At 34.4% G+C, this 16,247-nt stretch overlaps 2 protein-coding genes across 2 annotated transcripts in view; both read left to right on the top strand.

The window, feature by feature from the left end:
• Nucleotides 1–10,116: 10,116 nt before the first annotated feature.
• On the top strand, nt 10,117–12,631 carry LOC9320654 (pyruvate dehydrogenase (acetyl-transferring) kinase, mitochondrial). Its single transcript, XM_002884542.2, has 6 exons — nt 10,117–10,655; nt 11,052–11,298; nt 11,396–11,576; nt 11,671–11,818; nt 11,914–12,130; nt 12,264–12,631. Exons 1-6 carry the CDS (start codon nt 10,407–10,409, stop codon nt 12,320–12,322), a joined length of 1,101 nt encoding a protein of 366 aa, XP_002884588.1. The 5' UTR covers nt 10,117–10,406; the 3' UTR covers nt 12,323–12,631.
• Nucleotides 12,632–12,771: 140 nt separating this feature from the next.
• The window catches only part of LOC9318541 (DEAD-box ATP-dependent RNA helicase 40), a 4,908-nt gene continuing 1,432 nt past the window's right edge, over nt 12,772–16,247 (top strand). The window contains 7 exon segments of the mRNA XM_021031862.1: nt 12,772–12,941; nt 13,278–14,374; nt 14,473–14,667; nt 14,921–14,989; nt 15,052–15,321; nt 15,411–15,761; nt 15,856–16,133. Of these exon segments, the coding sequence (XP_020887521.1) occupies nt 13,289–14,374; nt 14,473–14,667; nt 14,921–14,989; nt 15,052–15,321; nt 15,411–15,761; nt 15,856–16,133 (2,249 nt within the window). The 5' untranslated portion in view covers nt 12,772–12,941; nt 13,278–13,288.

The following is a 16,247-nucleotide window of genomic DNA, read 5'->3' as shown; positions in this document are numbered from 1 at the left end:
TTTTTTTAGCTAGTTTGATATGTATATATCAAATTAGCTAAATAACAAAAAAAAAAGCCCCACATTTTCACAAACCTTAGGGATTAGTATGAATTTCGGTACGATATCTAAAAAACGATATATAATTATATATTTCTAAATGCTATGAATTTCTATTCCAAATTTGTGGTTACTCAATCATAATATATGTAATGGTTCTATTGTTTAGAAATTACCTTTTTCAGTTTGACAAAAAAAATTTACCTTTTTCAAAGGCAACACTCCATTCGAACTCTAATCCAACTATATTGAATTTATCTAGTTTGGATTGAGTCACTATTAATCTAGTATATTTCTGGTCGCTTGGAAAATGTATTGGTAAATTCTGATTCTCCATTGCCACAAAATACAAATACGAATATCTACATATATGCACATTATGCTTATGACTTTTATATTGACAAGGAGACAGCTAAAAAATACATTTGCATGCAAATAAACGATAAATTCTTGCTGGCACGGACATCACGTGTTCCACTATAAAGTAAATGAAATGTATATGTAGAAATAATTTGTCTTAGCTCCCACACATGTCTTTCTTTTAGGAAACCACATATTATATTACAAATTAGTCTACAAAACCAAATAATGTAACCTTTCACTAATTTAATTATACATACTATCGGAAACTATATATTCTATATGAATTTACTGAAAATTAAATACTAATATTTCAATTTAAAATCAGTTTTAAAGTATATGAGAAGTCTGAAAAACAATTTATGAATCTATTAACTCAAAAGGTCAAATTATACTCGGAAAATAATTAAAATTAATAGCTTGAGTTATTTACAGTCATCAGCAGCAGCTATATATATCAACCTATAAAATTTATCTGAGAGAGACAAATGATTGTGAAGATCGACATCCATAATATTTTATTTTGATTAATTAGTTTGACAGATTTAAATGATTAGAATTTAGAAACTAACATTAAATAATAATTAACGGCTGTGAACGCAATTGTAAAATGTATTCGACTCAATAATACATGTAAATAATGCTTACATTTAACATATATAAACATAAACGCAAACGATAAGGTTAACAAAACCATCATTCTTTAGATAACTGATATGTTTAGACCGGTCCTAATATTTTTAAAAAGTTAAAACCCTACGTGATTTTTAACAACAAAAACAAATCTTACGTGAAAACACCCGTCGATCTATATACTACGTTAATTAATTAGCATAGAACTCTAGATAGGTTTGGAAAAAGGTACATCAAAGTTCAACTTTTGTTCTCGGTCCCCAATTTGGGGTAAGTCGAAACCGGAAACTGTAAAGAACTTTTTGAAAGTCTAAATAATATTACTATTTTTTATATTATTTATAATTCAGAGGAATCCCAAATCTATGGAGGAGCCCAGACTAATTCCCTGGGGGAGATGCAGCCCACAAATAGACTCTCTCTCCGGGTATGCAAATGGACCGAAAGCAAGGGTCCATATCCATGTGGCCAAGTGAAGATCTAACAATTGCGCGCTTACGGAGAATCGATCCCTGATCTAGACCAACAGGACAACTCCTCCACAAGTGACAACCACTAGACCAAGAACACTTGGTTAAATTAATCTTTTTCTTCCAAAACTTGTAAGTTTCGAACTCTAATTATGATTGGTTGGGTCGATATCATAATCTGATTAATGAAATATAATTAAATAAAAGAGGTAATAAAGTGTACTTGGTTTTCATAAGTTATGTGATTAGGCCAAATTGTGAAACAATAAACAATGTGCCAAAGAATATTTGTGGGCATCATTAGTAGGCACAAATCCAAAGGAACCAGCTAGAACCACACACCCACACGCTCACATACATCCATATATTCATGTATACAGGTATTTGTCTTATATAATAATATTACACTTTTTATTTTAATAAATTTTGGCCGCAATTAACATGTTATATGGTCAAGAATATCGCAAACAAGTCCAAGAATTTGAATCTTAGTAAGGAAAATGCATTCTTTTTTTCCATATATAATAAAGATTTAAGTATTACAACAAAACCGAAATATATAGTGTGAACAGATTAAACTGCAATTTTTGAAAAAGAGTTAAAGTAATATTATTTTATATCTAAAAAAGTACAAAGTAATATAATACATATAGATATATGATGGCACAAAATTTAGAATTCTTAAATCTTAACTACTAACAATAATAGTAACGAATGTGAAAAAAAATCCACAAAATGTATTGCCTAGTAATCGAATCAGTTTTCCTAGCATTCCTAACATGTATTCATGTACCACATCAGTACCCATCATTTGCGATATCACACTTTGGATCTAAAAGTGTTAATTAGATATGTCATATATGTGGTATTTGTATTATTGGTTCAGGTTTTAACTAAAGTATTGATTTGAACGTATGCGGTATGTGAATGTCATGTATTTTAAATATCAAAGACGATCGAGTAGGTAACAAACTGTTTGTTTGTACTTTTTCTTTCAGTTTTTACATGTGAAGATACCGATACCAACAATAATTGCTTTTATATTTAAATGAAGGCACTTCGAAGGCAATTTTAACAAAAAAAAAAAACGGACCATCTAGTTTTAAAACAATATGCTTAATAATAACGTCTCTTAGCAGCTAAGATTTATCATTTTTCATAACATCAGCAGCTAATCATGGTTTAAAACGATTTTACTAGATTTTTAGCAACAAGACACGTATAAAACATTCAAATAAACTAATCTCTGACTCTACGAGTATATGTTTCCCTCAAAATCATGTTTTTATCGTCCGATGAAAGTTATTTATAAAAAAAAACTAATTTTCTTTTTACGTGTATTTACATTTTCTTTTGGTATAGAGGTCAGATTAACAAAGTTTATCAAATATTTTAATGAAGAGTTATAAATGAAACCACGTAATGTAAATAGAAGAGCACGAATCTCGAATTCTTAGTAATAATTTAATAACTTAATATATAGCTTAATGTCTTAGTTTACACAAAAAGTCCAAAACACACGGACCAACAGGCAATCAAAGTGTTACTAAATCTTAATAAAATAGGTTTTGGTCAGTCCAAAATTCCAAATCTTGAATATACTTACGTGTGTTGGTTAATACGAGGGCATGTGTTTTCAGGACCACTTTCGCATATAATTAACCCATATCACACATAACTTTTTATCTTCTTTAAAGTAACAAAGAGAATGAAAATGAAAATGGGTTATAAGATAAGATTAATCTGAAATGATTAACACTTGAAGTTAAAATGCATATGAAAATGACGACATGGATGATGAGATTGTTCCAGAAATGTGTATATACATATTAAATTTAACATTCACTAAAAAAAAAAAAAACATCATTAAGTGCCTTAAGATCGTTTTTGCTTTTGAATCTAAAAGAGTTTACGTCCGATGTCTCCTACCTATGTTCGGCTAATAATCCAAACGGGTTACAAAAGAAAATAGTATTTTAGCTGCCCGTTTTGGTTATGAATTTAAGTGTGGAAAATAATATATTCTCTTAATATGTATCATATTATTTTTTGTTAATCTGACGTTGTAGAATCGAAGGATACGAAATTTCGAATGAATTGGTAAGAAAGAAACCATATTATTATTATTTTTTTTTTTTTTTATAAACCCTATCAGTTGATTTGGTAAGTCTCGGTAGAAACGCATCGAGGTGCTACAGAGTGGACTTCTCTCGCGGGACGGTTCAACGATTCAACGGACACCATGAGCTCCGAGCGGACTCGGGTCGAACGGGCTATGAGATTCATGAGATCCAGAATTGGGCCACCACACTGCCTGATCCGAGTTTGGAGTGCCTTCCGACTAATACTAGGGGTAGTCAGACCGCCTGCATTTCTGGCTACCAGATAAATTAATTGGGCCAAGACCCAACTGACAGACTTCCCAAACAAATGTGTTTTTTGTTTTCAGAGAGAATCGAACTCAGGTTTGGAAGTTTCACTTTTTTTTCAAAACTTTCTCTGCCACTAAACTACAGATTTCCAAAGCTTCCTCTGCCACTAGACTACAGATGCTTGGACAGAAACGATATTATGGAATACATGTTGTAGATTTTCCTATAAATATAGATGTTTGTTATTGGTGAACAGATATGATTATTAGCTGATATTTATAAAAGTTATGTCTGAATGAGACAGGCGAATGTAGTTTGAAGTCTAGATTCAATGGCCCTTTAACATACAAAGTCCTCCCTGAACAATGACAGCCCCTTTACTTCGAGTTCCATTATTTAGGTTTTTTGGGTATATTTCTGAACACATTTTACTTTCCAATAAAATGAAATAAAACCATATATATGTGAAACTTCAAAGTTGACATGACTTAACGTTCCGAATGCTTATGCTTGGTTGTTATCCCATTCTCTATATACGTTTCATGGTACTCTCAGTATGAGAGTAAACATTAAAAACCTTTGTGTGTTAGTTTATTTTTTATAGGTGTGTTCTTTCCTTCTGGGATTTTTGTATCCCTAGTTGAGTTTTATTCTCTTGATCAATATAAAAAGTTGGCGACAAAAATAAATAAATCAAACGCATATCTGTAAGTTCTATCTTTTTTTCCATTGAATTATATCGCTATAGTCATCTCTAATATTTTTTGTATTTTTTCCACTCGCATAACTACTAATTAATATTAACTCTCTCATATGTGAGATACTGTATATTTTTTTTGGTCAAACATGTTTAATCTCCTACGTTTTTTTTAAGATGACTCATAAAGAGAGACTATACATTAACACTATAGCTGAATAGAAGATAGTTAAAATCAATTTGACATTCCTTCTTTATATATATGCACCATCAAAAATAATTTGTACGATTCAGAATATCACAAATCATATACTCCCTCCGTTTCACAAAGAGTGTCGTTTTAAGGTTTTAATTTCGTTTCACAAAAAGTGTCGTTTTGTGTTTTCAATACAGTTTTAAAGACTAATTCTCTTTTTTAACCTCACTATTTTAGCTTATTAATTAGAGAAATTGTATTATTTAGTGTATTAATAAAGGGTAGAAATGAAATTTGTTTACTTTTCTTAATTTGTGTGAAAAATGTTAGAATGACACTTTTTGTGAAACAGAGGGAGTAGTAGAGTACCATAAGTCGTGAAATCCTTCGATTTGTATCACTACTATAAAATACTACATTAAATAACATAGGTTGTGGCGCAGGTGGTCAGATTTGTTCATACATCACTTCTTACCATCACAAGATATCTGATACTTGCTCATTGCCTTAATCGATCTTATAATTTCTCAAGCTCCATTTCTAAAATATATATATATATATATAAAGCTATATTTCTAGTTCACTTGTTTCTGTATCATGATGATCCGTACATCACGTGAGTTGCTCGTATAGTCGTATATCATGTGTGTAATATAAAGATTCGAACTTTGATCCTATGAAGTTGAGGGGAGTTATATCTCCTCGAACCAGTTTAGCTAGTTTCCTGTGGACAATAATAATTTGAAAAAAAAAAAAAAAAGAGAGAGATAGAATTTGTTTTTTTTTTCCGCTAGTCACGCGTTTATAATCATCGGGGTATGACTCAATGGGGTTAAGGGCCGCAAAATAAGAACTTTTTTTTTTGTTAAAGCGCAAAATAAGAAGTTTAATAAACGAAACTATATATATTTGGAATAAACAATTTTGTGTTGAAAATATGGTATGATTTAGGGAAGTAAAATTCCATTATCAATTGATTTGAAGTGGACTAACTAAACGACCCATTTTGACAATTATATTACTTACTTTGAACAACTACGTACTTCTCATTTTTGACATTTTATTATTGTTATATAAAATACACCACTATCTACAGATTCACATTCGGATAGATTTTCTAGTTCGGGAGCTCGACATTCAATTCCACTTCTTTATTTACTGTACATATAATAAAATACACAAAAAATGAATTTCTTACATGCCTATATAGATGTAAGCACATAGAGTACACAAACTATAAAGAATTAGACAAGCCAGGACAATATTCACATATAAACAAAAAGATTGTATAAAAATAAACTCGAAACGAAAGACCAAATGATGATAATATTCAGAGTTTGGAAACCATATCGAAAGCGGAGCTTTAGAGGCCTCAGACCTGAGAATCTAATTAAAGAAGCATCAAAGATGACCAGTTTTCACTTAAAAATATAAACAATTTCTTGACGAATTATTTACAGTAAAAAAATGGGATAGTTAAATATGCAATTCTTATTGATATGTTAATTAGATTTTATATTTGATTTCTTGTGTTGTCGAAATATTCAATTTCTTCTGAAGGTTAAACATATATATGCTGAAAATATTATAATATAATTGCTATACTAGATCCATATTTTTTAAATACAAACTTTAGCTATTAGACAAATATTTATTTTTGGTGTAAATTATTAGACAAATATTACATGAAAAGAATCATCATGATCATTAGTACCAGTTTTCAATCTTTTAATAGTTCCGGGAATTGTTGACAAAGAAAAGATTTTTAAGGATTAATGGTTTTATAACCGGCCAAATAAAATAAAATCAATGATTCGAGCAAAACGCTTTTATATATATACTCATCAATGTATTAATAGTGGCATAGTGTACGTATGTAAAAATAGTTTAATAGTTGTCTGAATTTTTTTCTTTCGGAATTCTAAAAGAGCTTCACAATAATTTTAGGAACGTTGAATGGTATTAGTATATCTGTATATACATATGGTAGGAAATTTGTATTTGTAGTAATTGTCGACCTAGTCAATCGGTATATATTATCAACTACCCGCAATAAGTTTTAAACTGTTTGACTTATAAGTTAAAATTCTTATATGCACGATTGTAGAAAATCCACATGTTTATGATCTCCATCGTTAGTCAACATATTCTTATAATTTTATTGAACAGCAAACCATCCATATATATACCGATGTTGGATACCTTGAAAGGTCGAACTTAAAAATATATACATATATATACATACACATAAGACATAACACACGTTTCTCCTTTACTTGTTGAGGAAATGGGATCGATGGCTTATAGTAACGAGTTGGTATGCATTACGTAAACCATGTATTTGCGAATTTTCTAGTTGGAAGCTTCTAATCCTAGTTAATTTTAGTTTATTTCATACATTTTATTAAATGAATATATTGACCCACGTTTAGTTCAAATTTAAAGAGAAGATGAAATGTTAATGCATGTAGATGTGAAAGCAATTATGTGAAGTTATATTTTATGTAAGAGGACCAAGCTAATAGGGAACATAAAGTAATATTTAATATTTTAGAAAGCTTCCAAAATCATATTATAAGCAATTTGGTTTCCTCCAAAGTGGAGAACACAAGTGATTCGTTGATTATTAGTATTATTTTCTTTCTCATCTTTTCTATATGTGCTTCGCAATAGAAACATGCTGTTTGTTTAAAGACAAACATTTCTGTCGTTAAACCCATTTTGTTGTCATTTTAAATTGCTTTAGTTCTTTTGCTTTTCTTGTTAAATAATTTTGTCCCAGTCATAGAGCGTGTATATGCATGATGATGGCTTGTTAAACAATGATATATGATGATCCATACAATATGTGATTTGTTCTCTCTAGAGGAATTACTATATAATAAAACATCAAGTAGTAAATAAGAATTAGCATTTTCCATTCATGCTTGACCAATTACGGTACATACACATTTCCGTGGGATATAAAAATTGTTTAACTAGTTTGAATTTAGAATCAGACATTTCCTTTAGCTAACAAATTAAAAGGAATTAGTAAATATCAAATCATTTTTCCTTGTTAAGCACCCATATAATATATAGTTGAACTTCCATACCGAGAATAATGTTCTCTCTTAATTCATATAGACGCACATGTGGGAGGTACCCGAGGGTCGACAATATCCATCTAGGTTTGAACCTTTTTGGCATGTTATTTTATGATTATTATCCATATCGGATCTAAAAGATTGTTTGATAGATTTTGACTTGTAACTCGATTCGATATAAAGTATTAATTATTTGATGTGTCCTCCGGTCAATAAGTCAAAGAGCTATACGAGTTAATCACAACCCACTCGTGCGTTTTGAAGTCTCTTCTCTTTCTTTATTGACAAGTCAACAACGGAAGCTTTGATACAAATTAAGTCCATAAAAAATAAGCATACTTTACATTATTTAATTGTTCATAAGTAAGTGGCTAGTCTAACTAAATCCCTTTTAACTCTCTCTTTCACGATGAATATAATAAGTTAAGGACATGGTTGAGTAGAAGTTTTCTACAAGTTTCTAGGTCATAGTTACTTGGTTGTTAATTTACTACTCCCTCCGTTTCACAAAGAGTGTCGTTTTAAGGTTTTAATTTCGTTTCACAAAGAGTGTCGTTTTGTGTTTTCAATACAGTTTTAAAGACTAATTCTTTTTTTTTAACCTCACTATTTTAGCTTATTAATTAGAGAAATGGTATTATTTAGTGTATTAATAAAGGGTAGAAATGAAATTTGTTTACTTTTCTTAATTTGTGTGAAAAATGTTAGAATGACACTCTTTGTGAAACAGAGGGAGTATTGTTTGATGTGAAGTCAAATATTCCATGTCTTTGATTAATATAAAATGTACGATTTCCATCAAGTAGTTATAGAGCCATCAAGGTATTTGTCAAACAAGAGTATTTAACGTAGAAATGTAAAACTTCAGTGAGAACCCACTTTTATTCTGAAAATACATATCATAGACTAATTGTGAGATGAGATGGTTAACATTTTGTGGTCGAAGTCGAAACCAAATTTACATAAATGATTAAGTCGGTCCTAAGCAATGCCCATACTTAATACCGTAAGACCAACGGAATTGTGTGTACATATGTGTTCACTAATCGTAAATAAATAAGCACCGAATTAGTGTAGTTTAGTGGTTTTATTTAAGGTTCGAATTTATGTAGAACATTCTTCGTTACAGTGGAAATCAGATGATGTATTAGATATCAAAATTAATTTGAAAATCGGCCAACAAAAACCTCGTACCGAGGAAAAAAACAATAGAAAAAGAGTGAACAAGTCAAAGATAAACTCATGCAGAAAGTAACAAAATGTGAATAAAATAAATTGTGAGGTCAATGACATATTAAACGTCGTCGCTTCACGAAAAGAAGCCAGTGAGATTCGGGGAAGTCGGTAAGATATATTGAAGTCAAACACAAACTCTTTTGTTGTTCTAAAATATACAAACCATTTTTGTTTAAACTTCAAATTGTGACTCCTCTACAAATCTACATCGAGGCATGCTTATAAGTTTGGCCCAAGAGTCCAAGACTTTCTTGCCTTACAAAACTGTGGATTACATGGGATGAACTAAATATATTTTCCTATATTAATATCACGAAAAAGACTTTATTACAACATACTTTTACAAATTCTAATTTATGTTTCCTACTAAATTTCTGCTAAAAATAAAGATTGTTTTCTTTTATTACTAGTCATTAACAATTTGCAGAGGAATCAACATTCCTCTTAACTCTTTAACAGTTTTAACTTGAACTAGGTTGCTACCATGAATGTTAGACACTATCAACTTTAAGTCAAACATTAAATTATAAAAACTTACTTATATTATTATACAAGTTGAAAGTATATAAAATGAACCTCGATTGGAATATTGGGCTTTAGGGCCTAATATCAAAAGAACGGGTCAGGAGCCTTTTGGGCATGTGCTAATATTCTACCTTAGATCATAATAGATACAAAACTCTTCGCATTTTCAAACAATGAAAAGCGTGTAGTTTTTATGATAGAAGACGACACATTATATCGATCGAACGACATGTTGTTTATAGACTAGTTGGATTTAGGCCTTTATTAGCCATGTGGAGGTGGAATTGTGGATAGGGAAGAGATCCTGTTTAAACTAAAGTTTAGATATTTTTTATGCACCATCTTTTTCTCAATCATATCGTTCCAATTTAGAGTTCTAAGCAAAATACAATGAGATGCTAATAGAAGCTTTTTTGTCATTTCCTCTTTTTCATATCAACATAAATTGATTTTTACATTTTTTTTTTCTTACATCAAAATAAGTGGTTATTCTTTTACACAAAAAAAAAAACTTTGTTCCAATCAGGTAAAATACTAAAAAAAAAAATTATTTATTGCACAATCACTCAAATAGTAAAAATCCTAATCCAAGAAAATTAGCGGCCAAATCAAAAAATAACCATATTAGTATTACAGCACATGTTTGCTGATTCCTTCATAATCCAAAGCCAATCCTCTTCTCTGTTTCTGGATGTCCAATCATCTTCGCAGTTCTTTCGTCCAGTCGATGATAATAACGGTGGAGAACGACGGAGGCGGGCGACGTTAGGGTTTGTATTCTCTTAGACGCTTATGGCAGTGAAGAAGGCCTGCGAAATGTTCCCGAAGAGTTTGATCGAAGATGTTCACAAATGGGGTTGCATGAAGCAAACAGGTGTTAGCCTTAGATACATGATGGAGTTTGGTTCCAAACCTACTGAGAGGAATCTTTTGATTTCTGCTCAGTTTCTGCATAAGGAGCTTCCGATTCGCGTCGCCAGGAGAGCGATCGAACTCCAGACGCTTCCTTATGGTCTCTCTGAGAAACCTGCCGTTTTGAAGGTACTTTTTCTGGGAATTCTCGGTGTTTGATTTCGAATTTTATCGTTTCTGGTAATCGAAATTGTGATTCGACTTGAATAGGTTGCGGAATTTTGAATTGAATGGTGGTGGTTGGTTCTTCTTGTTAGATTGTTTTATGAAATTGGATATTGTAGATTTAATGAAAAAGTTATATGTGAGATTATTTTTTAAGTTTCTTTTAAATCAAAGGCTTTTAAAGCTGGTGGTGCTACAGTGAAATTGAATGCTTAGAAGATTGTTTGTGTGTGCAAAATCTTTGGAATGAAACCAGATTTGGCAATTTTGTCACCGGAACTCTTAAATAGTTTTTTTGTGTGGATCATATCTTATGTTGAAACGTTCTCTCATTTTCATGTTAACTTCGTTGTATTGTAGGTGCGAGATTGGTATTTGGAATCTTTCAGGGACATGAGAGCATTTCCTGAGATTAAGGATTCGGGTGACGAGAAAGAATTCACTCAGATGATTAAGGCTGTTAAGGTAAGGCACAACAATGTGGTTCCCATGATGGCTTTAGGTGTTAATCAGCTCAAGAAAGGAATGAATTCCGGAAATCTTGATGAGATTCATCAGTTTCTTGATCGCTTCTACTTGTCCCGAATAGGGATCCGTATGCTTATTGGTAAGACTTGCTTTTTGGATCCTCGACTGAAAAGTTTTCGTTTGCTGTTCTTGTGTTAATACTTTTTTTTTTTTTGTGGTTACTATGGAATTCTCAGGGCAGCATGTTGAGTTGCATAATCCAAATCCACCACTTCATACAGTGGGTTATATACACACAAAGATGTCTCCTATGGAGGTAGCAAGGAATGCCAGTGAAGATGCTCGCTCAATTTGTTTCCGAGAGTATGGTTCTGCACCGGAAATAAACATATATGGCGATCCCAGTTTCACCTTTCCGTGAGTTCAAGTTGACTACACTTTTTTCTTAGTTTCATTCTGTTACTTTTGTTCGCATGTAGGAAATAATGTCCTTTTCTTCTCCTTTCTATAGGTATGTTCCAACGCATTTGCATCTTATGATGTATGAGCTAGTCAAGAACTCTCTACGTGCTGTCCAAGAGCGATTTGTTGACTCTGATAGAGTTGCACCACCAATCCGCATTATAGTTGCAGATGGAATTGAAGATGTTACAATAAAGGTTGTTATCATGCGCTTTTCTTCTTCTTTCTGCTAGGCGTTTCATTTTTTGTTGCACTGGGTTGATCCAATCATTGTTGTGGGTCAATATAACAGGTCTCAGATGAAGGTGGAGGTATAGCGAGAAGCGGTCTTCCCAAAATATTCACCTATCTTTACAGCACTGCAAGAAACCCGCTTGAGGAGGAAGTCGATTTAGGAACAGCTGATGTTCCGGTGACTATGGCTGGGTATGGTTACGGTCTTCCAATTAGTCGCTTGTATGCTCGATATTTCGGTGGAGATTTGCAGATCATATCCATGGAAGGATATGGTGAGTCAACTACTTCTTCTTCAGTTTCATATATTCAGATCATATCCATAAAAGTCTTTTAACCTCAAATATCTCAATCAGCATTCATAAGACAGATTCAGATTTGATTTATGTGTATTGTTGAAATGTGCAGGGACTGATGCTTACTTGCACTTGTCTCGCCTTGGAGATTCGCAAGAGCCTTTACCCTGAGAACATCTCCATGTCAGGCAAAGTAAAGAAAGCTTTGACATATTAATGGTAGATGAGGGATATCTACATTACTCAATTATTAATGCTTTTCCAGTTTCTTCTAATGTACAGACATTATTATTCTCATTATGCTTTCTTGATTATAGACCCAAAAGTGAGTTACTCTCCTATGATTTGTTTTGATTCGATTCAAAACCTTGTACTTCTTCGGTACAGTCTCTTTTCTTGGATCTGAAATCAGGAAAACATTATTGGTTTATATTCGATAAAACAGTTGAAGAAGGTCCTGGATTTGGATCGGTTACTTAATTGCCAATTTTATGCTGAACCCAATTTAAAAGAATTTCTCAAGAACAAATAGGAGATCAACATGGTCTTTTACGTTGACGAATTAATAACAGCCAAACGTCATCGTTTTTGGCTTCTTCATTACGACGTCGTGTGGGTTTTTCCTTTCCCTTGTCCTTCGTGAACCCCAGCCTCACTTCTTCTACCAAAAGCCGAACCCAGACCCTGTTCTCTAGTTCCCATCGACGTTCTTGATCCTCTCTGGCTCGCACCGGTGTCTTTATTCAACTCTGGTTCGCATAGGTGACTCCGGTACTATTTCGTCGCCGATGTAAGTCTCTTTCTCTGTCTCTTCTAGCTCAAACCCTAAATCGTTGCATCCTTTTGTGTTATGAAGTTCAATATTACTTGTGCAAAACTGTCTTCGGGTTTCTTCACCTTTAATCCATGGCTCAGTTGCTTTATTCGCTTGATTTCTGTATAGTTTCTCTAGTTTGCGACTGAGGTTGTAATTTTTGTATTCCTCGGGTGTTATGGTCTCATGGAAGTAGATTATGTTGAATGGTGTGAAAGCTTAGGTCGAATTATGTAGAATTAGGTCTCTGGAAGATGATAACTTTATGTCAAAACTTTTGAATGGTAACATGAGAGTTCTCTCTGCTTGCAGAGTCTTTGCCTATGGCCACAACAGAAGCTACTCCAGCTTCTGCTGGTCCAAGATATGCTCCAGAGGACCCAACTCTTCCCCAACCATGGAAGGGACTTATTGATGGAAGCACGGGAATTTTGTATTACTGGAATCCTGAAACCAATGTCACTCAGTATGAAAGACCTTCTGCGCCTCCTCCACCATTGCCAGCTGGTGCTCTGAAGCTCGCTCAGATTCCTGTACCCTCTTCAGGACAAGGTCACCAAGCTCAGCACGAACAAGCAAAACCAGTTGGTCACGTGTCTCAGCAGCATGGTTTACAACAACAGCCACAGCAATATCCATCCCAACATGTAAGACCCCAAATGATGCAGCAGCAGCACCAACATCCGGGCCAGCAAATGCCTCAACAATCAGGTCAACAGTTTCCCCAACAACAGAGCCAATCGATGGTGTCGCAGCCGCATGGGCATCCTTCTGTACAGACTTTTCAGCCAACGACGCAGCAGCAGCATTCACAAATGCCTCAGCAGCAGAGCCATCAGTATGCACACTCACAACAACAGTACATGGGTTATCGGCCTCACATGCAACCACAAGGGTTACAAAATTCACATCAGACACCTCAGGGTGGTCCCCAAGGTCAGCAGTTTCCGAGCCAGCAAGAGTACAACTCATTGGTTCCAAAGAGGGAGGGGGATGAGTTCCATGGGGGTAAGAAAACTGGGTTTCCTCAATCCCATTTACCAAATTCTGAAAATTCGCCATCTCAAAATACCCCCTTTGAAGCCAATGCAGCATCACAAAGAACGAATGCAAACTTGGCTATGGCTCAGAAATACAATGGACCTCAAGCTAACATGCAACATCATGTTGCAGTCACACAATTTCAACAGCCAGGGTCTAACCTGATTCACCAGCAGCTTGGACCTAGGGCTCCAAATCAAATGGACCAGACAATGTTGCACCAGAAGTCTCATGCTTCCTCTTTCCAGTCAAATAATACTTATGAGAATAATCTACAATCTAGACCTGGGAATGACTCATACGTTAACGCGAGAATGGAAGGGCCGGTTAGGGGTGCCCAACCACTTCATCCTGCATCAATGCCGAAGGTTAGCTGCCGATGATAATTTCTCCTATCTGTCTTGTTAAATATTTCTGCTTCACAATGACTTCTTACGAAAAGAAGCATTTGTAAAATGCTTTGCAGGATATAAGGATAGGTGGTGGTCCACCTATAAATGCTGATCCCGCCATGGGGCAAACCGGACATGGAACATATGGACACGCTGGTCTAGCTTTTCCAAATAAATCCTTGGTGAGGCCTCATTTTGCCACATCTCCTGATGTTCCCCATCTCTCGCCCGTTGAAATATACCGAAAGCAACATGAAGTCACAACAACTGTAAGTTCATATTTCTTGGATTGCTTTGCTTAACTTGTCAGTTTAATGTTTTAAAGCTGTAATGTGCTGTAATATTTTGCAATTGTTGTTTCAGTGAATGTTTGTCCATAAAACTCTACTGAGAATGTGGGATTGGACGAACTTCAACTGGAATAAGTAATAGCATTTGAGAATAGTGTTAAACCTTGCACTTTTGTCATGTATTCTATCTAATCTGTGTACGGCCTTTAATAATCTATCGTTTGTTGTGCAGGGCGAGAACATTCCAGCACCATACATCACATTTGAATCTAGTGGTCTCCCACCTGAAATACTTAGAGAGGTAAGTTTTATTATGAACTTTATGTTCTTCATATATATGGTGTCCTAATGTTTGTTTTTCAGTTGCTTTCTGCTGGATTTCCATCGCCAACACCGATCCAGGCTCAAACATGGCCAATTGCTCTGCAGAGCAGGGATATAGTTGCAATTGCAAAAACTGGTTCCGGTAAAACATTGGGATACTTGATCCCTGCCTTCATTCTTCTAAGGCACTGTCGTAACGACTCCCGCAATGGGCCCACAGTTTTGATCCTAGCTCCTACTCGGGAGCTAGCCACACAAATACAAGATGAAGCCCTTAGGTTTGGCCGGTCTTCCAGGATATCATGCACTGTGAGTTTTATTTGAGTCTCGTTAACACTTATCACCAGGGCTGATAAAGCCTATACTAAATGTTTTTGTTTACGAATTCTGGTCATCAGTGTTTGTATGGTGGAGCTCCAAAGGGTCCTCAGTTGAAAGAGTTGGAACGAGGAGCTGATATTGTGGTGGCAACTCCTGGGCGTCTAAATGATATACTGGAGATGAAGAAGATTGATTTCCAGCAGGTTTCCCTTCTTGTGCTTGATGAGGCAGACAGAATGCTTGACATGGGTTTTGAACCCCAAATCCGTAAGATTGTGAATGAAATATCTCCTAGGAGACAGACTCTTATGTACACAGCAACTTGGCCAAAAGAAGTAAGAAAAATTGCAAGCGATCTTCTTGTGAACCCTGTCCAAGTTAACATAGGCAAGGTAGATGAGTTGGCTGCTAACAAAGCAATAACGCAGGTGATTATCATCTTAATCATTTTCTATCACTCTTAAGCATCCTTTCACATAACTTGGCGATGAGGTTACTGAAGTAAACATGCTTATAACGCAGTATGTTGAAGTAGTCCCACAAATGGAGAAAGAGAGACGTTTGGAGCAAATCCTTAGGTCGCAAGAACGAGGTTCAAAAGTTATAATATTTTGCTCCACGAAGAGGCTTTGTGACCATCTTGCACGTAGTGTCGGACGTCATTTTGGCGCTGTTGTGATCCATGGAGACAAGACTCAAGGTGAGAGAGATTGGGTACTTAGCCAGTTCCGAAGCGGGAAGTCTTGTATATTGATAGCTACTGACGTTGCTGCCCGAGGACTCGATATAAAAGACATAAGGTTTGTTGTAATAATTCTTGGTATATACCTCTTTGCTTGTTGTTATCAAGATTACTTACATTTGTTCGTGTTATACTACAAGTGACTACGTTCAGGGGGATGCTAGCTCCGTCC

The sequence above is a fragment of the Arabidopsis lyrata genome, assembly GCF_000004255.2.
Source record: "Arabidopsis lyrata subsp. lyrata unplaced genomic scaffold ARALYscaffold_3, whole genome shotgun sequence".
Lineage (NCBI taxonomy): Eukaryota > Viridiplantae > Streptophyta > Magnoliopsida > Brassicales > Brassicaceae > Arabidopsis > Arabidopsis lyrata.
Note: the sequence above shows the minus strand (reverse complement) of the source record. Positions and strands in the feature narration are given on the sequence as shown.

What these genes read in the sequence shown, in the direction of transcription:
- LOC9320654 (XM_002884542.2), top strand. Translation starts at nt 10,407, where the DNA reads ATGGCAGTGAAGAAGGCCTGCGAAATGTTCCCGAAGAGTTTGATCGAA. An exon ending in TTGAAGATGTTACAATAAAG is followed by an intron (nt 11,819 to 11,913) that starts GTTGTTATCATG and finishes TCAATATAACAG; the next exon opens with GTCTCAGATGAAGGTGGAGG. An exon ending in CATATCCATGGAAGGATATG is followed by an intron (nt 12,131 to 12,263) that starts GTGAGTCAACTA and finishes TGAAATGTGCAG; the next exon opens with GGACTGATGCTTACTTGCAC.